Below are 15133 nucleotides of genomic sequence, written 5' to 3'. Positions count from 1 at the left end.
CAAAGCATGCTCTACTAGACAGTAGATAAGACCATTAAGTGGTTAACTATCTATCTTCCTCAAAGACAAGCAAAAGAGGAAAATACACAGGTACAGATCATAAACTATAAAAAAAATAATGGACGTAGCCACCATGACGTCACTCATTGATTTGTGGACTCCATGAATGTATTATAAGAGTTGGATAAGGGACTGAAAATGGTGCCTATTCAGTCCAATAAAAAAATGCTCAACTGGCGCATGCGCCAAAAGAGTTTCTAGCTTCCGGGTTTGCTTCCAGAGGTATGCGGCCCACTGAACTTGCGCAGTATTGTTTTTCCCGCTAGCCCCGCCCGCAAGGTCACACTCAGCCCATAGACTTTACATTGTGGTCACAGATTTTTAAATCGCCTTTCTCAGCTCAAGGAAAGTTTTACAGATATAAAACATACATGGATCAAAAGTTCGTAATTTTTCATGACTCTTTTACAAAGGTGGTCTATGGGGAATTTTTTTGGCCGCAGGGGTAATTTTTCGCTGTGATACCACGCAAGGCTGAGCAATGGCGCCATGGATCTATAAAGAGAACTGGACACAGGAACAGCGCCCGGCTTTGAAGCAAATTTGACATGGCGGCGAAACCGTGTAGTTACAACGTCACGTGACGCACACTGGCCCAGAAAAAGACTTTCCCATGACTCGTTTTACTATCAGAGTTGGATCCATTCGGCCCAATCACATTAATAAAATTTAATAAAATGATTAAATCGTTTTATCCCCATTCAAGTTAGCCAGAGAGCTAAACCGGAAGTTCAATGAGCGCATGCAGCCCATAGAGCAGGCGCAGTATGTTTTCATCTGAGTAATTTCTTTACAGCGGGAAGTGTCTTTGACAGTGTCTTTTTGAGAGGGTGGACCTGACCCTAACCTAACGCTAGCTGCTAGCATGGTTAGCACAGTGCATTTACAGTCTATGGGTAACTCTGATAATGCTAATGCTAATTTTTGCTAGCAAAAAACATGCTTAAAACCATTCAAACAAAACATACTTACCAAAAAAACTGAACATCTGACTCCTTAGAGGGTCTTTTAGTACAACCAACCGCTGAACAAGACTTCTTTTAGGTGACCAAAATGTTACAATTAACTTTCATGAACTGAAACACAGACTTAAATAGCAGCAGCTGCGCTTCTACTTACTTGTTGCCGTGATAGCAACTTGTCAATCACAACGTAGCCACGCCCTGAAGCATACCCTGCTTTATCATCTATTTTACTCTAAATGGGACCATAATTTGAAAAATGATCATCATGATACATTGAAGAAGACTTGATACTAATGATTGAAACCATAAACTCATTGGGAAAGTGCTTACTGAGGTAATAAATCAAGTGAGAAGTAGAGTCATTTTCTCATAGACTTCCATACAATCTGACTTCTTTTTGGAGCCAGTGGAGTTGCCCCCTGCTGGCCATTAGAGAGAATGAAGGTTTAAATCACTTCTGCATTGGCTTCACTTTTCAAACCTGGAGCTACCTGCTTGGTATAGATCCCAAAATAGATCTTACATCCTGAAAAGTATTCTATTTTAAGCCTCTTTATTGAATTTTTGTCCATGAAGACACTATAATTCATTTTAAAAATATTTCTATTTCCTCTTGATGTGTCTAAGACTCATGAGGGTCTCTCTTCAAAAGCTTATTAAATACTTACCTCATCCAGTTATCAGATTTTGTTCTTTGACAGGAACATGAACTGTGACCTGTTCAGATGGAGGAGGCTGCTGCACTAACCTGATAATATAGAAATCAGTGCGTTTGTGATAAACCTCAATTGACTTCTGTTTTCCTCCATTTTGCATTTTTGCTTACAGATGTTTTCGAAATTCAGTAACTGCTGTCCTGATATCTCTTATGTTGGTCAGTGCGTGACTGGATTCAAGACAGACAATGAAAATGGAATAAAATCCCTCACAAAGTATGTATCATAATTAATTTACTTAAATTCCTAATTCATTGCAAGAAGTGATGAATGCAAAGAATACAGGGTAATCCACAGATGATGCTCACCGTATTCTCCTGAGTGCAAAATAGCATTGATTCATCAATATCCCACAAATTATTTGATGTCTTTCACTCCCACTCCAAATCATGATTTATTCTACACAGAGAAAAGAGACTTTGATTTTTTTTTCTTTTTTTCTTTTTTTTTTTTTTAAATCTTATGCAACTGTTCATCCGTGGAGAACATGATTGAAGTAATGTTCAGTTTGTGTCTCTAATAAAAAAGTAAAAAGTAAAGTAAAAAAAAAAAATTTACAGTCATGTTAGCAGCTCTGCGAGGCTGTACTTAGGCACAGCTAACTTCAGCTAACATGTTTAGCAGGTATAATGTTTACCATGTTCACCATCTTAGTTAAATGGGTTAGCATGCTAACTTTTGCTAATTAACACTAAACACAAAGTACAGCTGGAGCTGATGGGATGTCATTAGTTATTGGACAAGTTGAAATTTTGACCTGATGATGGCGCTAAATGAAAAGTCAGTATCACCAAAGTTATTACAATCCTGATGAGGACACGAATGCACACCCAATGTCATGACAATTCATGCAATAGTTGTCAAGATATTTCACTCAAAACCACAAATGTCAACCTCATAGAGGAGGAAGAGGAAAAGTCAGGGGATCCCCAAAATCATTATGGTACATGAATGGAATCCATGAATATCTATATAAAATTGTTTGCCAAGTAGATGTTGAAATATTTTCACTGGATAAGTGAGTAAATAAGTTTGAATGTGTATGTCTGTACAAAATTTCACAGCACTCCATCCAATAATTGTTGAGATATTTCAGTCTGGGCCAGCGTGGTGGACAAATCGACTGACCATCCCTGATAAAGATGAGACTCCGCTACGTCTAGACGGCAGAAATGTGGCACCATTAAAGAACTTGCTACATATTGCAGATGATCTCTGAGAATTAATGAGACAGATTCCTCATATATTCAAGGCCTTGATTACTATGCTATTGGTAATGAGTTGAAATAAATAGCTGTCATCTGAGGAATGTATTACAGTCTCGAGTGAATCCATCCATCTTTTGCATGGTTCATAAAACAATGACATGTTGAGAGCCAAACTGGGCCAAGAACAGGAGTCAACAATTATACTGATCTTACATGTAAGAATTTCTCATCAAATATATACATTTCCATGCAGGTAAGTCAAATGAAATAACCAAGCAAACTTATCTTTGAGCACAATGAATCAGTCTAATCAAGCAAGAAAGACTGAAACACTGGAAACTGATGTCAATTAAGAGCAACAATTTATCTAATTAACACCATCAATCAGAGATGGAGAACTAATTATTGAAAACAGCTGGTGAGTGCAAATTGGTTGAAAGGCAATCAACGCTCTGGCCCTGTGATTGGATGAGCCCTGGTCTAAGGTGTTGTCAACAGCCAACCCTGATCTGTTGCTAAGCGGAAAAAGCCCACCACCTGCTCTCATCAGTGTGCTACACAGAGGTCTCCAGCCTGCACCCTCACTGAAGATATCAGACCTTCTGTACATCTACAGTTCATCTTTTGTGATTAAGAAACATCTTTCAACATTGCTTGAGTGTGCATTGGCCCAATTAGAGTTAGCTTTAGAGATGGTTACCAGGTTTGGAACAATTGGCAAAGTAAGATTAAGAGTAAGATTTATTGCAGGTTTGTTTGCATATGTAAATAAATGCTTTTGTAGGGGGTAAAATTTTAACTTCAACCTGGCCTGCAGTCTATCTATCAGATAGTATATGGTGGAGGGATGACTCTGGTTAGTGCCCATTAAGTTTGTTGTAGTGGCCTGAATTCAAGCAGTGTGTAATTAAACTCCACAACAGTAGTTGGAGCCTTCCTGTCCCTCACACTCACCATGTGACCAAGTTTAACTCATTGATTTGCTGAGAAATTCTGAATGATGGATGTACAAGTTTGGTGTACATGCATTTTTAATTCTGTATTCTGTAACGAAGTGCATGAAGCTGGGATAAAATGACCACTAATCAGCTCTGTTTAAAATGATCATCTGATATTTGGTGAAAAGCTTGTCAATAATTGGTTTGTGTTGTGTTTGTGCCATAGTGAATCTACTAATCTTGTTTATTATTATTTAGGTTTATTGTCATGAATCCCACCCAGCTGTTATTGTTGTTTTACTTTCTCAGTATTGGACTTTGATCCATACATGTACAGTATTTCTACTGTAGTAACATTGTTTCAGCAGATCTTATCAATAAACACGATGTTTTGTGCCAAAGTAGGTTTGTCTTGGTGCAAGTTACCATCACCACCGATTGTCACCATCACTGTCAAACCCTTTGAGCAGTGACAACAATGTTTCACAGTGAGGGTTTGTGTATGTAACACAAACACAAGGCAGGCTTTATCTTTATTTTAATTCACAGATGGTGGAATATGATTTCAGTCTAATAAATCACAATGGAAACAGAGCAGTTGGAGTCTTGGTGCAATCCCAGAAGATAAAAAATGCAAATAACATAAATTGTGAAAATCTTGAATATGTCACTGTCAACCATGACCATTTGATGTTACTATATATCAACAGTAAAGTTTTGTCCTAAAATGAGGATTAACTGCAGGCTGTTTTCACAGCTACATTCTGACATGTCATAGTAGGAAAAGCACAAAATAAAATGAATGATGGCCATGTACTGTAGCTGCTTCAGTTTCAGGGTCCTGATATTGTGCATGCTGACTCACTGTCACACTGTCATGGCTTACTGGGACACTTAAATAGAACAGAGCCATCATTATGTCATTAGTAACACTTGTGCTTTTCCTGCTATGACAAGTCAAAACGTCTGTTGTCAACAAGGCCTGTTAAAAAAAATGTTTAATTTGTTTGATTTCTTTCCATTTCCCCCATGAGATTCACATTAGTTACATTTCCTCTTAAAAAAAAAATCTGTGCCAGCTACACCTCAAGATCACCTGACAAGGTCTTTGGAAAAGCCAGACCTCTTCAGTCTGATGGCCTGAGTGCAGAGAGGATGAAGAGATCTGAGAGGAGTCCTATCTGCAGGCTTGTAGCTAACAGGGCTTCACACGAGGCACTTCCTTGGTTTAAGGACTGGATAGCTCCTGGATTGATGGGGATTGGCATGAATAATTTAGATCTGCATTAAACTGGAAGGAAATGGTGACTCGTGGAAGAGGAAAAGTGGAAATGCTAAGTGGTTTAGAGACTGATTCTTTGGCATAAGTCAGTGTCTGCTGGGCCTCCATGAAAGGCTTTTCTAACAGAGCCTCTGCTAATCTCACGGTGTAGCAGAGTACATATGACACTGCATACATACAGTATAAATGCATGTGCTGTTCAGCAGATAAGATATGTGTTTTGGCAGATGTTAAGAACTATCTCACGCACACTATGTATTTTATTGTGCATATTAAACCGTCAAATGATGTAGAAATGCCTGACATCAGGCTAATGATAGCAGATTAGCAGCCTATTAGTCATTACAGGTCTAGAATCGTAGGAGAAAAAAAAAGCACAAGTTCATGTCCGCTATCTACCCTGTGAAACTATACAACATGCTGGAGGCTCAGTGCATAGCAGAGTGCTCTATAAATAGATTTCCCCTGCAGCTTCGGAGTCAGGAGTAGAGTTAGTATGTGCATTAGTGGGCAGGCACGCAACATGAATGACTAGAAGTTGACGGAGAGGAAGAAAAAGAAGTGATGAAAACAACCAGCCACTGAGTACGTCACCAGTTGTGCTGCTACATCTTTCATGTCATCCTGCAGTGACTGATGATTAACTGGCGAACATTAACAAAATTTCATGTGGTATTAGCTTCAAACATGCAGCTGTACAGCATATTGATTGCAGCAGTGCCCTCAGCTCACATGGGTTGTTAATGTAAAGCTGTGATGTCATTTTCAATTGCTGCCCCTAGCCTAGTTCCCCCACTTATATCCTGAGCATGTGTGTTTCTCTACTTGAATGTGTCATAATACACATTCTAACCTTCAGAAAATGTGCAGGATGTTATGAAAATCTCTCAATCTATGTGTTTGGTGTTGTTGAAAAGACACAATTCTTACTGGTCTTGATGAAAGTGTCTCTCCTTTGATAACATAATTACCTTTGAACCAAGGACATTGCTTTAGAATTTCAACTTCTCAGATTGGCACATAAATATCTAATGAAAGGAGATTTAAGAACTGAATCATTGCTTAAGGCATTTTGAATTATGTAACTCTTAATGCATCATGAAAGTGATAAAAACCAAAGTTCGTGAAGAGGGGTAGCCATACCTCAGTGTGAAACTATGAAAAAAAAAAAAAAAAAAAAAAAACACCAGCACCATTTTCCTAAAAGCTCTGGGTTTGGGTAGTTTGTGATACACATTATTTTAGAAATTTTATGATTTATGAACAAGACTAGGAGTCTACATCTATGCTAGAAGCTATGTGAGACTCAGTCACAGCAAGTGTTTGTGTTCAGTTGTTAATTAGCACTAAACACAAAGTACAACTGAGGCTGATGAATGTCATTGGGTATGCAGGTATTACAATTTTGTACCAAATTTCATGGCTATCCAGACAATGGTTGTTGAGACATTTCACTTAAAAACACAATTATCAGCCTCATGGTGGCACTAACTGAAAAGTCAGAGGTTCACCAAAGTTAGTTTGATCTATCCTCTGAGGACCGTGAATATCTGTACAAAATTTCATGGTAATCCATCCAGGAGTTGTTGAGATATTTTAGTCTGGACCAAAGTGGTGGACCAACTGACAGACCTTGCCATCCCCAGCTGCTAGTGAGGCTAAAAACTATCCATAGATTTTAATCAATAATAAAATAATAATTGGTTGTACCTCCAGTATCATACACTCACACTTTCTGGCTCCAGCAGACTATATCCATGCTTGGTGCAATTGTTTTAAATGACCTTGTTCATTCAAAAGTAGAGAGCAAATCTCCATTAATTATGTATCTATCTGGGCATGAATAATTTATCAGAGACATTCTGTATGATGGAATTATGTAATTGTTTTATGACACATTACAGTGCAGATACAGGGCCGAAATCGCTCTTTTTCGCTGTACATATGACACCTATCTCATATAATGGAGTTATTATTATAAAAAAGGTTTAGGAACAATACCACGCCCCTCTCTCTCACTAAATTCAAACACCTGTGCCTCACTAATTCAATCATCCGTGCATACCTTTAGAAGCGTGTCTGACCCCTTTCCCTCCTGTTCGTCTCAGTTCTCATGCGACCTACGACACGCTTGCATCGCAAACACTTACCTCCCGCCCGTGCTCCGTGATCCACGTTCCTCGGCAACATACCGCCCACGACTAGATCCAGCAGTACCAACGTGATATCTCCTTCACCACCACATCCACATGGAACCCTTCTCCTCCAGACGCCGCGCTTCTGATCACTTGGGATCCAGATGCTCCACACGCATCCACGCAATGGCCCACTCGGACGCGGCTCCAAGCAATTAACATCTTCAACCGGATGTTTGCTCACCTCCAGCGAGCTCTCAAGGAGACGGTCGTCCCACTCCTACGAAACGATGATAAAGACTAACTTTCCAACTCTATGCAGACTCTACTTCCATCAACTCTCTCGCTGGCAGCTCAAATTCTCCCGCTCCTCTGGGTTCATTGTCCGCCGCCGGGCCGCCGCACACCGATGACGTCACAACGCCGCCTACAACAACAGAGCCCAGACTTCTTCAGCCCTGGCTGAAGGCCAGGCTGAACTCCAGATACAAATCCCGTTTCGCCGAACCGACAACAAAGCCAGGTTCTTCCTGCTTCCCTGCCTCCACCTCCACCACATGGATGTATAAAGAGAACTGGATAAAGCGTCGGAGGCAGGGCCCCGTTCATTCCTATGAAAGTTGCTCAGTGGCGCATGAAGCAATAAAAAATCGACTTCCTGGTATGAAAGTACCCGGATCTTGCGCATTGTGCGGCCCATAGAGCATGCACACCAGTGACTTTTGCTGGCCGAGTCGGCTACTTCCGGTTTAGCCCTCCGGCTAACTTGAATGGGGACGAAACAATTCAATCATGCGGCTCTTCTAGGCTTTTGAAATGTGATCGGACCGAATGGATTTAATTCTGATAGTGAGACAAGTCATTTCGCGGGGGTTGTGACGTTCAGAAAAATGTATCCACTGATTTACAGACATCTCTTTCACAATGTAAGTCTATGGGAAAAAGTCTTTTTGGGCCAGTGTGCATCACGTGACATTGTAATTACACGGTTTGGCCGCTATGTCAAATTTGCTTCAAAGCCTGCCACTCTTCCTGTATCCAGTTCTCTTTTTACATCCATGCTCCACCACCGCTCTGGACGGCCGCTCACTTCCCGATTCTCCGCCCAGCGCCACCCCTACGCCGCACGTTGGTTACGTTACGACGCAGCTAACTGCTTCAGCCCCCTCGCAGGGCTAGGCCGTATCTCCCCCTGTGCCTGCTCCCTCCCTGTCTGATTTGTCTTTTTTTTGTCTTTTCTCTCATCCCCGTGTCCACAGGCTGCACAATTGACCGCCGCACATACATCCCCTCATCCTTTCCTCTTCCCTTCCTTCAGCTACAGCTACCTCTACGCTTTCGGCTCCACCTGCTCCAGCAGCTCCTTCTTTTATGTTTCTTCCCTCAACCACCTCCGGTCCTGCGGTTACCACAGCAACTGTTAGACCGAGCCACGGCGCGCCCTCTGATGGACCCTCTCAATTTCCTACTGTTCTATCCCTGTTCCCCTCCCTTCCCCAACACCCAAATGTTTTTTCTGTGTCTTCAGCATCCCCCGTCGCCTATCCCCTCACTCCAGCCGTTATTAACACTCTGGCCTCCACCACTCCACCCCTCCACGGCCTACAAAGCCAGGCTTTCCAGTTCTGCACAGCCTCCAGTTCCACCACCGCTCCAGCCGACCACTCGCTGGCGGGTTCCCTACCCAGCGCCCCCTTTACTGGCACACCAGTGATTCCATCTTGCCGCTACTACGTCGCGGCAACAGACTGCTTCAGCCCTAGCTAGGGCCAGATCATATTTCCCCACGTGCCTGCTCCCTATGTCTTAATTGCCTCATGTTTTTGTTTCATCCCTGCGTCTGTGAGCCGCACATCTTACCACTTCACATGCATCCCTTCATCCCTCACCCCTTGACCCTCATCCCTTCATCCCTCGACCCTCATTCCTTCATCCCTTGCCCCTCAACCCTCATCCCTTCACCCCTCACCCCTCGACCTTCATCCCTCGACCCTCATCAATTCATCCCTCAACCCTCATCCCTTCATCCCTCCTTCGACCCTCAACCCTCATCCCTTCATCCCTCACTCCTCGACCCTCATCTCTTCATTCCTCACCCTTCGACCCTCAACCCTCATCCCTTCATCCCTCCCTCGATCCGTCCTTTATGAACCATCCTGGCTCTCCTTCAATGATATTATTTGTTTACAGCACCCCTTTTTGCTTCCACCTGCCACAGCTACTATAGCTCCCTCCAGTGAACAATTTTCATTGCAATCACTTCATATCGATTTATTGCTTCAGGGAGCCTGGTTTTCCTCATCATTAGTTGATACGTAAGGAAGCCACAGAGCTCCCTCCTCCCTAGCCCCCTCCGTTTTGTATTTGTTTTCGTTTTCGTCTCATCCCTATGTCCGCAGGCTGTATAATCAACCCCTGCACATACATCCCCTCATCCCGGCATCCTTTCTTCTTCCCTTCCTTCAGCTCTTTCCTTCTCTTTCTTCCCATAGCCACTACTGGTCCTGCTGTTACCTCAGCCACAGTCACACCGAGCCACGGTGCTCCCTCTACTGGACCCACTCCATTTCCTCCTGTTCAATCCCTGTCCTATCCACACCCACTACCAAACTCTCTGCACAGGCAACCTGTCTCCCCACATCGACAAAGTCAGTCCACATTCCTAACCGTACTCTGGCCAATTCTTCCGCACTGGAGCCGCTTCAACTGCCTCCAAATAAGAAATCCCAGACCACCTGTTAAAATTAAATAAATAAAATTCTCAACTGCTAGTCTTGTCCCCCACCCTGAGTCTCGACCCCCAGGTTCCTGGACGCTCCAGCCTCTTTCTGATTCCATTTGGTCCTCGGTCATCCCCATGCCATCAACCCCCTTCATCCCTCTCCTCGACCCCCATCCAGCCCACCATACACTATCCTCGTCCAATCCTGAACCCTCTCGACAATCCAAATAAAACTACTTTTTATACCGTTCAAATGACGTGGTCTTTGTTAGTGAAACAACCATTTACCCGTTTTTCTCCACTTCATAAAGTACATACCCCCCTCATCAGTTTCACATCCCACCTACACTGAGAGGGTCCTGTCTGCTGAAGGTCACTGGATGCAAACTGAATTGTACTCCTTCAGAATTACACTGATTGGCCAAAAGGGGGCAGTGTAACTAAAGGACCAAATGTTTAAACCAAACATAATGTTTTAGAAACTATAGTTACAATTTTAATAAAACCTGGTGTAGTCTGCCACTGTGTAGGGATCAATGTAAAAATTATAAACATTAATTTTCACTCATGGGTGCTGACATATTTCACTTGTTCTCTTTTGCATGGATGACCATCAGATGAATAATTTAGCATAAGGTACCGCAACATTAAAAAGCTTTGCATTTCTATCTTTCTGTTGCCAGACCTTTCACAGCTCACAGTAGCTGCTTCAGTATGCTACCTCCGTGAAGAGGAAGACCACCAGCACATCACCATCATGCAAATATACAGCAGAGTTTGTAACTTAAAAAAGAGAGGGAGAAAAAGACAGTCAGTCAGTATTGTTTGTTCTTTATTCTCTGTTTGCGTGACTGAATAATTTGTTTCCAAAGGCAACTGCAGATGAAACCAGTCTATTTCCAGTCCTAGGAGACCACAGACATTGTTCTGCACTTACAGTAGGGTGGTGGTGTGTATGCTCTCCTGGGACCTTAGCTCCTTAATTTACAAGATCACTGCTATTACAGTCCGCTTTGCTGTTGTCTTACGTGTGTCTGGAGAGGCCTGAATTTGCTCAGCAGAAATGAGGAAGGTGTGTGTGTAAATGAGGGAGAGAGAGTAGACTGTGAGTGGGGCTAAGCTGAGATTTCCTACATTCAGATGAAGAGTGTAATTACCACAGAAAGAGCAGGCATATGGCACTGGTGCAGATGTGTTTACACAGTGCACTCAGCTGGGGTTGGCTCATTACCAGAAGAGAGAGAAGAGCAAGGGCAACCCCTCGCTTGTGAGTCTGCTTTAGGTAGAGCTCTTACATCTGAGGAGGAAATAAACTGCTGCCTCACCTTTCTAGAAGCAGTTGTCAAAATAAAGTGTTTGTGTGTGTGTGTGTGTGTGTGTGTGGGAGACAGTGTGCTGCTTTTCTTTCTACTTCTTCACCACGCCACTTTTGTCGTCCATGGTGACAGGTATTGTGGTCTCGGAAGACTCGATGGCCTGTCTGATCAAAGGAGCCTCCACGGTCAGCAAACCCTCAGGAGACAGGGATGAGGTCACCTTCTCAACGTTAGTGTTAGGGGGGAGGCTGTAGGGGAGCAATACAACACCGTTATAAATTTAACAAACCACTGAAGTGAATTTAAAAAAGCACCAGTCTTGATGAAAAAAGTATCACTGCCACTATTTAAACAAAGACGGAATGAAATGTCAATGCCCAAACAACCCTTGATAGGAAATCCCAGTTTGTATTCTCAGTGTGTGCTTTGGCCCCTGGATGGCAGCAGAGCCCTATTAAGCTAAAAACTCAGACAGAGGAGGGCTGAACGCTAGGTGGTGGAGGCGGCTGCTGTTGCTGCTGCTGCTTTTCAGAGCATGAAATTCAGCTATCAGCAGCAGCCAGCCCTCTACAGGCCGGTACAGCCCAAAACTAAAGAGACTCACGTCAGCAAAGCCATGATAAGAGAATCATAGGAATCTGGAGCAAGCCTGAGAAATGCATTTCCTCCATGAAAGTTCATTGCAAAGCCATCATCAAACCACCAAAACGAACTGATTTTTAGTCTTGAATTTGGAAAGTTTTGAAGTGAGTTGTTAACATATTGTATGGCCTCCTTTCATTAACTGGACAACATTCTTGTTTAAAGTGATCAAAAAACTAATAAAATTCAATTACACAGGCTTATTCTTTGATAATGAATGCATTTTAAAACACTGATTTACTTACGTGTATTTCCTGGTGAAGGTTCTGGACACAAATCCGTGCTCGTCCTTCCTCTCCTCATGCTTGCCTATGGACACAGAAAAGATGCATTCAATCTGAGTTATAACAAAAACAATGTATTATAATGCACCAATTCTAAAAGAAAACTCTTGTACAGTATGTATTTTTAAAATGCATATTACATGTATATGGAAATAGAAGTGACATGGGTTGCAGAAGCTGATCGAGCACATGAATACAGCATTAGTGGAGGGAATAGTTGCATGGTGTTGTATAGCTGTGAGTACATGTTAATAATTTTGTACCTCTTATCCCTGACAATTCCATATTGGTACACTCCACTTTTAGGATTGCATTAACATACTTAATGAAAATAATACCTTAAAACTGTTATCATAACCATCATAACTCACTTAATAATGAAGCTTGACTGTATTTTTAACAATCAAACTAAACTAGATTCAGTAGTTTGTCATGTTCAGCAGGTCTTTTTCAAGGCAGACATTTTGTTTTGTCAAAGCAAGTAATGCACAGGTGTAACCAATATCCAATATATAGTAATTATGGCTCAGCTCAATTAAGTGTCCCAGAAGGCCATTCCATTGAGCTGTCACACACAATACCAGCTACAAGTTGGTATTCTTAAATGAAAACCTTTTCTTGCTAATATATGTTTGTCCTGTATTTGATCTACTAGTCTACATAGGTATTATATACTGTATGTCAGATACAAAACCAAAATGTAGATACTTTAAGCAACAGTTCAACACCTTGGGAAATGCCCTTGGGTTTTCTTGCTTGCTTTAAGCCATGGGCAGCAGACGGTTAGCTTAGCTTAGCACAAAGACTAGTGAAGGTAACAAGATCTGTTTACCAGCACCTCTAAAGCTCACCAATGAACACATTATATCTCACTTAATTCATATAAAAGCTGAAGTGTAAAAATGACATGTAGAAGTGCTGGTAGGTAGATTTTGTTAACTTTGGACAGAGCCCGGCTAGCTGTTTGCCCCTGTTTCCAGTCTTTATGCTAAGCTAAGCTAACCAGCTCCTGGCTCTAGCTTCATACTTTTTACCTCTAGTACTATACTGTATGTCTAGCAGTGATACAAATGGAATTGGATACTGTTCAGTGACAGTGTTTTGTGTTTACAGAGGCCTTTGTGGTGCTATTTTTAACTTGCACATCTTCTACCAATGTAACCACAGCCATATCACCAGTCTTTATCACCTGTCAGTCTCTCAGAGGCACCCAGATGCCTGGCTGTGATGTTGTAACACTGGCTTTCATTCTGGCTCTGTGCAGTAATATGTTTGTTATGACAACGGGCTGATAAAGGTTCTGTTCCTCAGGGGAGCTGTCCGCATTTCAACAGGACGAGACTGTCAGCATGAGTGTGTGTCCGGCTGGGGTAAGCACAAACTTTTTCAACAACTGCATTAAGGGTCATTATTTGTGAGTATGCATGACAAATAAAGAGAGGGCTGTAGCAGGTTGATTTATATACAAAGCTCTTCACTAAAGTGGGTTATATCACCTTTAAACATATCATCTTTGTTTGCTTGTGACAAATGATAATGTGGTGGCAAATTCCACTTGGACTGAATCCTGAGCTTTGTTTAAGCTTTGTTTAGTGTTTCTGACTATGCCCAGTCTCTCAGCAGTGAGATACTGGTCAGACCCCGATTTGGAAAAGATCCAGCAGTCCTTTTAAAGTAGCAGACATACTGGGTGAGTCACGGCTAAATCCCTTACTCAAATTCCTCACTCTAAAAGCATGATGCTTTGTGAAACGACAGACAGAGAGGCTGAGACTAACTGGGAGAAAAAAGGAGCTCATGGCTTCAAAGAGCTAAGCTATTATATGATCCATTCCACACTTCCTTCAGGTTATTTTGCTTTGGTTTTTCACAAGCATAGGCGCACAAGAAACTGTTTTGGCACTATGTTAATCTCCGGGCTGCTGTTAAGTCGACTCCCACATGTTGATTTGTGTATTGTTTTGCATCTAGCAGGCGTGCATCCAACTGCATCCGCCCTTCGGTGTGCTGGAACTTATTATATTGTTTCAAGATATTATGTAACTCTGCAGCAATGCATCTGCCTTGTGTTTGACCCAGCAAGAAGATTTCCTGCCTTTTTAGTGTGTCTTCTTGTTTGGTAGTACAGCAGTTTCTGTTTTTCAGGAAAGACACAAACCTAAGTACACATATTATGTTAAGTTCCTGTCAATGTATCTGTCCTGTATGTAAGCACATCTTTAGGTTCTATCACTTTACTATTAGACTGGCTCTTCCTGACAGTGGATTGTCTTAATACATTTAATGTTTTTAGGCTGTGAGGTTATGAAAATACTTAAATCAGCATGCAATAGGTAACAATGCAGTACAAACAGGGGATCAGTGAAGGAGAAATGAGGGCTCACCAGTGATTTCCACCACACCATCCTTGGTCTTCACGACCAGCTCCTCAGGTGAGAAATGGTTGACATCCAGGGACACCTTCCAGTTGTCTTGGGTCTGCTTGATCTCTGATATGCCACTGCTCATCTGGCGGGACAGGGCACGAGCCTGCTGGGGCATCATGGCATTGGGGTACATCATAGGGGCGTGGGGCATCATGAGGCTCATGTCCGGGGCCATCATAGTGGGCCGCACGTACCCCGGCCAGTGGGTGCTGGGGAATGTGGCAAAGTCCTCAGGCAGGGCCGGCATGCCGAACGCCTGGTCGAAGATACGGCTCTGGTGCCAGTCACGGAATGGGTCCCAGCTCGGGGTGCGCATCAGGGTGAAAGGAATACGTCTCTCTGTCATGGCTGCTGTTTTTTTAGGCGGAAGAGTAGTGTTGCTGTAAGAGCCCTCTGGCCTCTCCGACAATGTTTTCCTAACGTGCTGTCTGCCTCTCAG

At 42.5% G+C, this 15133-nt stretch overlaps 1 protein-coding gene across 1 annotated transcript; it reads right to left on the bottom strand.

Moving 5' to 3' along the window:
* Positions 1-10836: 10836 nt before the first annotated feature.
* On the bottom strand, positions 10837-15133 carry hspb1 (heat shock protein, alpha-crystallin-related, 1). Its single transcript, XM_044371054.1, has 3 exons — positions 14653-15133; positions 12230-12293; positions 10837-11590 (listed from the first exon to the last, which is right to left on the bottom strand). Exons 1-3 carry the CDS (start codon positions 15038-15040, stop codon positions 11434-11436), a joined length of 609 nt encoding a protein of 202 aa, XP_044226989.1. The 5' UTR covers positions 15041-15133; the 3' UTR covers positions 10837-11433.

Source organism: Thunnus albacares, chromosome 13 (genome assembly GCF_914725855.1).
Source record: "Thunnus albacares chromosome 13, fThuAlb1.1, whole genome shotgun sequence".
Lineage (NCBI taxonomy): Eukaryota > Metazoa > Chordata > Actinopteri > Scombriformes > Scombridae > Thunnus > Thunnus albacares.
Note: the sequence above shows the minus strand (reverse complement) of the source record. Positions and strands in the feature narration are given on the sequence as shown.

Bases quoted from the DNA above. Each gene is read 5' to 3' on its own strand.
- hspb1 (XM_044371054.1), bottom strand. From the start codon at position 15,040: ATGACAGAGAGACGTATTCCTTTCACCCTGATGCGCACCCCGAGCTGG. The intron at 12,294-14,652 runs GTGAGCCCTCAT...CTGTGTCCATAG, and splicing joins TGGTGTGGTGGAAATCACTG to GCAAGCATGAGGAGAGGAAG. The intron at 11,591-12,229 runs GTAAGTAAATCA...GCTCCCCTACAG, and splicing joins ACCTTCACCAGGAAATACAC to CCTCCCCCCTAACACTAACG.